The 10,304-nt window shown below is 40.5% G+C and overlaps 1 protein-coding gene across 3 annotated transcripts; it reads left to right on the top strand.

Moving 5' to 3' along the window:
• Nucleotides 1-1,909: 1,909 nt before the first annotated feature.
• On the top strand, nucleotides 1,910-9,936 carry LOC109150871. Of its 3 annotated transcripts, XM_019298850.1 has the most exons (6): nucleotides 1,910-2,036; nucleotides 2,145-2,230; nucleotides 2,366-2,568; nucleotides 3,947-4,318; nucleotides 4,613-9,047; nucleotides 9,502-9,936. In XM_019298850.1, exons 3-5 carry the CDS (start codon nucleotides 2,428-2,430, stop codon nucleotides 9,008-9,010), a joined length of 4,911 nt encoding a protein of 1,636 aa, XP_019154395.1. In that variant the 5' UTR covers nucleotides 1,910-2,036; nucleotides 2,145-2,230; nucleotides 2,366-2,427; the 3' UTR covers nucleotides 9,011-9,047; nucleotides 9,502-9,936. The 3 variants fall into 3 exon arrangements, with proteins under 3 accessions (XP_019154395.1, XP_019154396.1, XP_019154397.1); XM_019298851.1 differs by lacking the exons at nucleotides 2,366-2,568; nucleotides 3,947-4,318 and having other exon boundaries at nucleotides 1,912-2,036; XM_019298852.1 differs by lacking the exons at nucleotides 1,910-2,036; nucleotides 2,145-2,230 and having other exon boundaries at nucleotides 2,474-2,579; nucleotides 3,947-4,040.
• Nucleotides 9,937-10,304: the final 368 nt, after the last annotated feature.

Here is a 10,304-nt window from a genome sequence, read left to right as displayed (position 1 = left end):
GAGCCGACCGTGTCCTTGCACCGACCCTAGACGGGACTCCCAACACTGCACATTCGACGATCCCTCGCAAAGACGACCGCGGAGGACGGAAGCCTGACCGCCGCTTGAATGGGCGGTTCCCCACCGTGAGTTTGCGTGAACCAGCTGATGGCGGCGTCGTGGGCGAGAATGCGCGCCCAGACCTACCCCACTTCGACCGGCAAGAACCACTTGATCGCACAATGAGTTATCGCACAATCGGCCGACAATAGAGAGATGAACGCAAAGATGTGAACTAACGCACAATCGGAAGGCAAATATCGATACAAACGAGAGAATAGACAAGTAGAATTCGAATCGGTTACGTCCACGTAGATCCCAAAGTCCAATTCCAAACAAGCCCCCCAAGAGATGCACCACTGACGTGCGGTGCATTCGACTAGCATGCACCCTCACCCACGACCACTGATCACCAAAAAATGGACGCGTATACCGCACGTGCCTATGAACAAAGAAAATTGAATTATATATTTTAAAATTCAAAATTATGTTACAAGTAGTATCAATATGGTATGGGTACAAGATCTCTGAATGGTGTTCCTTCAATTGGATGCCTTGAACTCCATTGAAGGGCCTCTGGAATTCAAGAGGCTTGATGCTTATATGTTTCTTAGAGGTTTGGATCAACATGATTGTCATGATCTTCATGGAGGGTTTTTTATTTTTATTTTTATTTTTATTTTTTTTCAGGATCATTTTATTGTGATCTCCCAAGATGATTTTTAGGATTTTTAAATGATTTTTCCTAAGATGAATGAGAGTTCCTATTTATAGTTAGGATACGAAGAGTTTTGATAAGTTCAAACTCTTTTGATATTATCTAATTAAACGAATTAGACCTGATAAATTATCATTTTAGTCTCTCAATTGTCAATGTAATCCATAGTTTCAATTTCAACCAATTTGATCATCGAATTATTTAAAATTTCATCAATTAAACCCTTTTAGGGACCAAATTGACGAAATTATAAAAATGTGAAAATTACTATTTTAGTCCCTGTAAGGATTTATTTGACGAAATTTTACAATTTGATAATTAAATTGGTTAAAATTGAAAATTAGGGACTACATTGACAATTGTGAAACAATTGAGGAATCAAAATGGTAATTAACTCAATTAGATAATATCAATAGTATCCAAAATATATTTGTATATTTTAATATTATTTTTATCAAATTTTCAATATCAACAATGCCCCTTGGACGCGTAAACAAAAATAGACACGTATCTTGCATGTGCCCGTTAGTCGTTAGATGTGTAAACCAAAATTAACTTTTTTTTTTCTCCTTTCTTTCTCCTTCATTTCTCTCATACTTGATAACAAAAACTTTGGACAAAATAACTTCATTATATTGTTTAGGTTGTTCTAAAATCTTAACAAAACTAATGAATGTCATGAGTATATGCAATTAACCATATTTCAAATTCCACCCATAGAAACTGAAGTAGAATGAAAACCAAAGAAAAGGTGGAAGTCTATTCTTAGTAAAGCATCAAAGTCAAATCCGCACGCTACCTTCCTAACCAAGTCAACTCAACCCGGCCCAACCACGAAACTTGTCGGGGCTGTTTTGCTATTACCGCATTCTCGGGGCCCCATCTTGCAAATAACATAAATTCCCAGTCCAGTCGCATTCGACATCTCACCACATCCGAGTCATCGCAACGCCCTCCGCTGGTGATGTTATCAAAGCCCTGCCCGATCTGCCCGAAGCTGCCCGGTTTCGCTTTCTCATTTCTCTCTCTCTCTCTCTCTCTCTCTCTATTTATATACCCAACCCAAGTACCAAGAACACCTTTCCTCTTTTGCCGTATACGAGCCATCACGACATCTACATACATATATATATGCTAATATATATAATTATACGGTATTTATTTATTTTGTAAAATCTCTCTCTCTCTCTATATTTCTCTCTCTCTATATCTCTCTGTCTCTCGATCCTGCGTTTTCTGAAAAAAAATTTCTGTCGTCCTAGGTCGAACGATTTCAAAGGTATGTGTGATTGCGTGTAATTTGAAACGTCTGTGTGAGTAGTTGTAGGCTTGTTTTAAATGAATTGATTGGATCTGGAATTTCTTAATTGGGAGTTTACTGGTGCAGATCGGAGAATTAGCGGTGGAGTTGGAATTCAGGTGGGGGAGCTAGGGTTTCTGTGGAGCCGTGGGCGATCGAAGCTTTTTTGCGAGGTGAGAATTGGGATATCTAGGGTTTTTTTTTGGGGGGTCCGGGTGAGGAGAAAATTTTCGATTTTTCTAGGGTTTTGGTGAGGGGCTGATTGGGAATTAGGAATTAGAATTAGAATTGGGTAATTGATGTTTCAGGGTGAGTGGGTAAGACGAGGTGTTGAAGCAAGACTAGGAGAAGATGCAAGGGAATTGTTATTATGCATGGGAGGCAACAGCGGGGAGGTGAGCCTTGTCGACGGAGGAGTTTCGGTCAACACATGCCGGCGACGACCGCGAGGACTGTAGCCGCCGTTGATTCGTCTCGTACTTCTGCTATTACTGCTGATTCGTTCTGCAAGGTATTGCCTTGGTGGGTTTTTGTTTTTTTCCTGAATTTCTACACCTATCCTCTTGTGCCGTTAGAAATTTTTGATTCATTTCACATGGCAGCTAGAGTGCTTGTTCCTTTTGTTTTTTTTTTTCCCCCAAAATATTAGTATACGCACACCTTATCTTCTGTTTTTTAATATATACTGAAAGCTGAAGAATTGGATTGTTTATTTGTATATGTCATGTAGAAACGAGTGGCAAATTCCTTATTAGTGATCTTGAGGCACTTTGGGTTCTTTAGTGGGCCTGGACTTCTGATGCCATTTTGGTCAGGATTTTTTTTATCCAATAGGGGTTGATGGATTAATTTCAAGATTTTTTTTTTTTTTTTTTTTTTTTTTTTTTTTTTTTTTTGTGTATACCATTCTGTGCATAAAGGGTAGAGCTTCCTCTCTGATTATCTCAGTGATTCAATTTTTGAATGTGGTACAACTTATTTTGAATTGCATGGAGCCATCAATTCTTATGTACTTGTACATCTTGGTGTCCTTGATGCCAAGATATGAGTTTCAAATTGTCTCTTTGTGCCTCTGCTTATTTCTTAGCTTGATTGTTGTGATCAGTATTTTTAGCAGAACTGAGATTTTTTGTTGCCAAACGTCAGCAGTTTAGCCTAATTCCCCATAACATGACAAGGTCATGTATCCTATTTCTCTTCTCCTTTCCCTCGTGAAAATATACGTTTTTTTTTAAATCAAATTTATCAAATATCAACCATTTTGTTGTCTGGCAGTGATCATTTATTCATTTTTTAATGTAAGTGTCTTTCCTTCCCCCTTTTCTTGGAGGGACAGGGATGTATGAGAGGATCTTCTAAAATTTATTTCTTAAAAATTATCCATTGATCTCACTTACTGCTTTATTGTATGATCCTTTTAGATTTCCCTTTCCTGATTTGTGAGAGGAGTTCATTCTGGCTTTTATTACACATTTAGTGAAATTATTGAGCTAGACAAATGCTATTTACGGAGTAACATTTATTATGTTATTATTATGAGCTTGGCTTTAGTTAGCTTTAATAATAGCCTTGATGGGTTTTCTTTGGGAGGAGGCATATGAGAACTGATAAACTATATGAAAGTCAGTTTTTGAAGTGCTCCACCTATAAGAGCACATTCTTTTTTGTGATTTCATAGATGTATAACCATGCAGGTGCCACATGGACAATTGCTTCTGTTCATTGGAATCTTTAACGGAATATCATTTCTTTTCAAGTTTGTATGACTTATATGTACAGTTGTACACTTGTTGCTTGTATGCATTTATAATGTTGATTCGAGGCTACACTTCTATATTTGGATCACTTCTAATGTGGATAACGAACATTATCTCCTTTTCATCCTGCAGGATGGTCGCAAGATCTGCGTTGGTGATTGTGCTCTTTTCAAACCACCACATGATTCCCCTCCTTTCATTGGAATAATCCGTTGCTTAATCTCAAGTAAAGATAATAACTTGCAGTTAGGTGTTAATTGGCTTTACCGACCAGCTGAGCTGAAGCTAGGCAAAGGCATCCTGCTGGACGCCGCGCCAAACGAAATTTTCTATTCTTTTCATAGGGATGAGATTCCTGCTGCATCATTACTCCATCCGTGTAAAGTTGCCTTCCTTCCTAAAGGGGTTGAACTTCCAACAGGGATATCTTCATTTGTTTGCCGCCGAGTTTATGACATTGCAAACAAGTGTTTGTGTTGGCTAACTGATCAAGATTATATTGATGTTAGTCCCTATTGCTTGACAGCTCATCTTTCCACTGCTTAAGTTACTCACTAGTTTGAATATGTTTGGGAAAGATATGGAGGTTTGGAGTGAGGGTGGGGGTGGGATAGGCTGAGGGGTTCCAGAGGGATGGAGGAAAGTGGAAAAGGGACTTCAAGTCCACCTTATTGTTAAATTAGGAAGGAGAAGGGGAGAGGGAGGGATGTTTGCAATGCTGACTACTTTGCTAAAACTATTTTCCTTATTTTGCTTCAATTTTTCCATTTTATAATTTAGTTATTCAATTTTTTGCAGGAGCTACAAGAAGAAGTAAATCAACTCTTACACAAGACTCGAGTAGAAATGCATGCATCATTGCAACCTGGCGGTCGTTCTCCAAAACCAATAAATGGTCCAATGTCCACATCACAATCAAAATCTGGTTCAGAAAATGTGCAAAATAATGTAACATCATTTCCTTCACAAGTTAAGGGAAAGAAAAGGGAACGGGGAGATCAGGCTTCAGATTCTGTGAAGCGAGAGCGTTCTTTGAAAGCAGATGACAGTGATTCTGGTCTGTACAAGACAGAAAGTGCTATAAAATCTGAAATTGCAAAAATAACAGAAAGAGGAGGGCTTGTAGACTCGGAAGGAGTTGACAAACTAGTTCAACTTATGCAACCAGATAGAGGGGAGAGGAAAATGGATTTGGTTTGTCGGTCACTGCTTGCTGGAGTGGTCGCTTCAACAGAAAAGTTTGACTGCCTTAACCGGTTTGTGCAACTCAGGGGATTACTGGTATTGGATGAGTGGCTTCAAGATGTTCATAAAGGGAGAATTGGTGATGGTAATCCAAAGGATGGTGACAGACAAGTGGAGGAATTTCTTCTGGTTTTGCTTCGTGCACTTGATAAGCTCCCTGTGAATCTTGAAGCACTAAAAATGTGCAACATTGGCAAATCTGTTAATCATTTACGGTCACACAAGAATATGGACATCCAGAAGAAAGCTCGTGGCTTAGTTGACACATGGAAGAAACGTGTTGAGGTTGAAATGAATATGATTGATGCTAAATCAACTCAAGGTGTTGCATGGCCTTCTAAATCACGCATTCCTGAAACTTCTCACAGTGGTAACAAGAATCCTGGTGGTTCCAATGATGTTACTCCAAAGAGCTCAGTGACGCAGATCTCCTCTAAAACTGCTTCAATTAAGACTTCACAAGTGGAAACTACTGCAAAATCTGCATCTTCTTCACCTGGGCCAGTGCGATCTGCATCATCACCTGTACCTGGGAAAGATAGTCAGGCTAGAGTTTCACTTTGCGGTGCTTCAGATGTTCCTCTAATGAGGGAGGATAAGAGTAGCAGTTCTAGTCAGTCTCATAATCATAGTCCATCTTTCTCTGGAAAAGAGGATGCAAGGAGTTCTACTGCAGGATCAATGAGTAGCAATAAGCTCTCAAATAGCAGTTCTCGTCATCGCAAGGCAATCAATGGATTTCCTGGGACATCTGTATCTGGAAGTCAGAAAGAAAACGGTACAGGCCGAAGCACTTCTCTGCATCGGAATTCTAACCCTGAAAAATTATCCCAGACTGCACCGGTGGGTGATAAAGCTGTTGATGTGTCAGTTGCTGAAGGGAGCAGTCACAAGTTGATTGTTAAGATACCAAATAGGGGACGCAGTCCTGCACAGAGTGCAAGTGGAGGGTCTTATGAAGAACCTAATATTATGAATAGTCGAGCTTCTTCTCCAGTGGTTTCAGAGAAACATGAGCACTTTGATCAAAATGTAAAGGAGAAGAGTGATGTATATCGTTCTAATGTAACATCTGATGTGAATGCAGAGTCCTGGCAAAGTAATGATTTCAAAGATATATTAACTGGATCTGATGAGGGTGATGGGTCACCTGCTGCTCTTCCTGATGATGATCGAAAGGATGAGAGGAAATCAGGTGAAGTATCAAAGATTGCTTCCTCATCTTCTGGAACTGAACTGAAGTCTGGGAAACTGCACAATGCTTCTTTCAACTCCATGAATGCTTTGATTGAGAGCTGCATTAAATATTCTGAAGCAAATGCATCGATGTCACTTGGCGATGCTGTTGGCATGAATCTGCTAGCCAGTGTGGCCACTGAAGAAATGTCAAAATCTGATGTGCATTCACCTTCTGTTTCCTCACAAAGAAATTCTCCTGTAGTTGAGGAAACTTCTATGGCTGAGGATTCCAGATCCAAACCTCTACCCCTTGATAGCTTTGCAAGTGACAATAGTCAGAGGAATGATAATATGGATTGTGATAATAAGAAGCAGCTTGTTGCTGCTTGTAGTTCATTGTCACAGGATAAATTGCATTTGACCACATTTTCTGCACCTGAGTCATTCGGAGAGAGAAAGCTCAGTGTGTCTCCTGAACTTGTGAAGGCTGGGGAGAAGAGTGGTAAGAACTTTAGCTCTTCTTTTATTGATACTAAAGTTGTTGCAGAACCTAATGTGGAGATGAATGACAAGTCGGGTGAGAGGAACCAATCAGTGTTATCACCAACCATTGGAGCGGGCAAGGCATATGATGGTGAATCGGACAAAAAATTTGATGTGGGCAAGTCAGTTGTGGGTGATTCAAGGCTTGATGGCATTCCTGATTCTAAAATGGGTGACATTGATACTTCGTTAACAGAGGACAAAGCAAGTAATGCACTTGTAAGCTTGGGTGACCAAAAGAGATTGGGTGAGGTTTCATCTTCAGATTTTCCGTTTGAAGGTAGCAACAAAAAAGATGTGAATAGAGGGTTGAATGAAGAGGTGAAATCACCTGCAGCAACCGCAGATTCTGAAGTGAATGAGAGACCTATAAAGGAAGAGCAGTCAACAATCTCTAGTAGAGATATGAATACAGATAATGGAGGGGATGATGAAAAAGTCCACCCATATCTTAATCAGTCTGAAAGGAGAACATATGATAAAATACATGATGGAGCTCCAGCACCGGTGGATAAAAACATAGTCAGTTTGGATTCTACTGTTAATAATTTGAAGACTGAATGTAACGAGCGCCATGCTGAATCTAAGGACAGGCAGCTTGATTCTGGTGGATCACCATCTCAGAATGAAGGGCCTGGATTTTCTGGCCTTGTAGTGGAGAAACACATTGGATCAAGAGAATCCAAGTTCTCTCGTGTTGAATCAGACAAAACAAACAATCCAGTTTCCAATGGGGTGACCTCTGTTGCTCCAGAAACAGCTTCAAAAATGAAATTTGATCTAAATGAAGGTTTTGTTTCCGATGATGTGAAATGTGGTGAGGCAATAAGCTCATCAGTCACTGGGTATTCATCAGGTGTTCATGTAATCAATCCATTACCATTTTCTGTTAGTTCTGTGCCCACTGGTCTCCCAGCTTCCATTACTGTGGCTGCTGCTGCCAAAGGCCCTTTTGTTCCACCAGAGGAGTTACTGAGATTCAAAGGTGAAAAGGCTGAATTTGGATGGAAAGGTTCTGCTGCCACAAGTGCATTTCGTCCAGCTGAGCCCAGAAAACTGCTTGATACACCTTTTAGTTCAGTGAGTATATCTCATTCTGAAACTTCATCTGGTAAACAAAATCGTCCTTGTTTAGATATTGATCTGAATGTACCAGATGAAAGCTCTTTAGAGGACTTAGGATGTTCTGCTCTGGAGATTGGTTATATGTCTAACCATCCAAGTAAACGTGATGTACATAAGAAGGAAGAACCAAGTTCTCCATCTGTTCGTAGTTCAGGAGGGCTTGATCTTGATTTGAATAGAGCTGACGAGCCTAACGATGTGGGGCAGTGCTCAGTTAGCAGTAGTCATATGTTGGGGGGACCAGTTGCACTATCCAAACCATTACCATCTAGTAGGCTAGCTGGTGAGGTTAGAAGGGACTTTGATTTGAATAATGGACCTGGTGTTGATGATGCTAGTGTAGAACAGTCTTTATTCCAGCAGACTAGTCGTGGAAGCATGCACCTTCAGCCAGCTACTTCCAGCCTCAGAGTGAACAATCCAGAAATTGGGAATTTTACTTCTTGGTTTACTCCTGCGTGTGGGTATTCAGCAGTCACAGCTCCGTCAATATTGCCTGACCGCGGAGACCAGCCATTTCCAGTGATGCCCCCTGGTGGACCACGTATTTGTCCTGCCCCTGGTGGTAGCACATTTGCTCCTGATGTCTATCGAGGCTCAGTTTTGTCGTCTTCCCCTGCAGTCCCTTTCCCATCTGGTTCATACCAATTTCCAATGTTTCCTTTTGGGCCCACCACCTTTCCTCTCCCATCAGCAAGTTTCCCTGTTGGATCTGCCTCTTATATCAATTCCTCATCTGGTGGAAGAATGTTTACTGCTTCTGTCAATTCACAGTTGTTGGGCCCTGTCAGTGCTGCCGCTCCTCAATTTCATAGGCCTTACATGGTTGGCCTTCCAGACACTACTAGTAATGCCAGTACAGACAACAATAGAAAATGGCCCAGACAGGGTCTGGACCTGAATGCAGGTCCTGGATCTATCGATATTAATGGAAGGGATGAATCAGTTCCATTGGCTCCGAGGCAACTATCTATCACTGATCCACAAGCACTAGCAGAAGAACATGGAATATACCCAATGGCTGGAAGCATCCTGAAGAGGAAGGAGCCTGATGGAGGGTGGGATAATGATAGCTTCAGGTACAAGCAATCGTCATGGCAATGATGGTGCATATAAATTCTGCAATCTGCTGAGAGCTGCAGTAAGTTCTATTTCCTTCTGGTCTCTGGATTATTATTACTACAATTTTTTAAAGAACTTATCATTTATTGCTCCTCTGTTAGATAGCCAGTCTTTTGAAACACTGCATATTGTACTAATGTAAGTAATTATAGTTTCTGGTGGTGGGGGATGGCCGGTGGGGGCATTCACACCTCACTAACATAATCTTAGACACCAGTGAAGAAAGAAAATTCTCTCTATCTCCCCCTTCTTCCAAGTCTATCTCAAGTATCAACTGCTCATATTTCACCTTTGTCCTTGTTATTGTGTTGTGAATGGATGTAAGACTCCACGAAAGCATATTTTCTGTGATTTAAATGATTGCTGGGGTTCTCAAAGATGGAAGTCATACGCTTATAATTCCCTGCCCCCCACCCCACCCATCTTCTCTTCCTTCTTACCTACTTACCAGTTTGTGTGTGTTTTTCTTGTAGTCAAAGGGGATTGGATGGTGGCCACCTTGAAAGCAAGATCTTCTTGTGGGTGGGTGGTAACAAGCAAAGTTGATGCATGCAGCAGCCTCTTGGATTCCCGCCACTTCTGGATCTCGATGAAGTTGTTGGGAGTTGCGAGAGAGAGCATACAACTTAGGTCTTCGGCTATCTCGTTTCTTGGTGGGTGCAGATGTGTTTTCCCTCTGTAGATATTTAACTGTTGGAAAACTTTTAAAATCTGTGACCCAGAAAAACAGGAGAATTAGTGGCTTAGTGCCCCCTTTAGTTGAATACAGCAGCAGCAGCATAAAACAAAAAAAAAAATGACCTTTGACAGAAATCTGGTAATTGGGTTGGAAACCGGGTCTGAAAGCCATCTTGTATGCACTTTGTCCTTAATTATCTTTGCTCCTTTCATGGCTTTTGCTGTCTTTTCTCTATTAATATCATCTCTCTCTCTCTCTCTCTCTCTATCTATTTATAATAAGCGCAGGGTGACTGGATTTTGGTTCTAATGGTTTCTTTGTACATTTTTCTTATACCCTGGATTTTGGTTCTAATGGTTTCTTTGTCTGACATTTTTCCTAATGGATAAAGCTCGCTTTACTTCAATAACAGCTGATTGCAGATACTTTCTGAGATACAGGAAGCCTCTTCAAAGTTTTGTATGCTGGAAGCACTCTGTTTCATTATGAAGAAGAAAAGAAAAAAAAAAACAGTTGAATCTATTACCCGTAAAGTTTTGTTCTCTGATTGTTATACATGAATCACATTTGGTCTTTTTCTAATTATGTGCATTTTTA

The sequence above is a fragment of the Ipomoea nil genome, unplaced genomic scaffold (assembly GCF_001879475.1).
Source record: "Ipomoea nil cultivar Tokyo-kokei standard unplaced genomic scaffold, Asagao_1.1 scaffold2280, whole genome shotgun sequence".
NCBI lineage: Eukaryota > Viridiplantae > Streptophyta > Magnoliopsida > Solanales > Convolvulaceae > Ipomoea > Ipomoea nil.
Note: the sequence above shows the minus strand (reverse complement) of the source record. Positions and strands in the feature narration are given on the sequence as shown.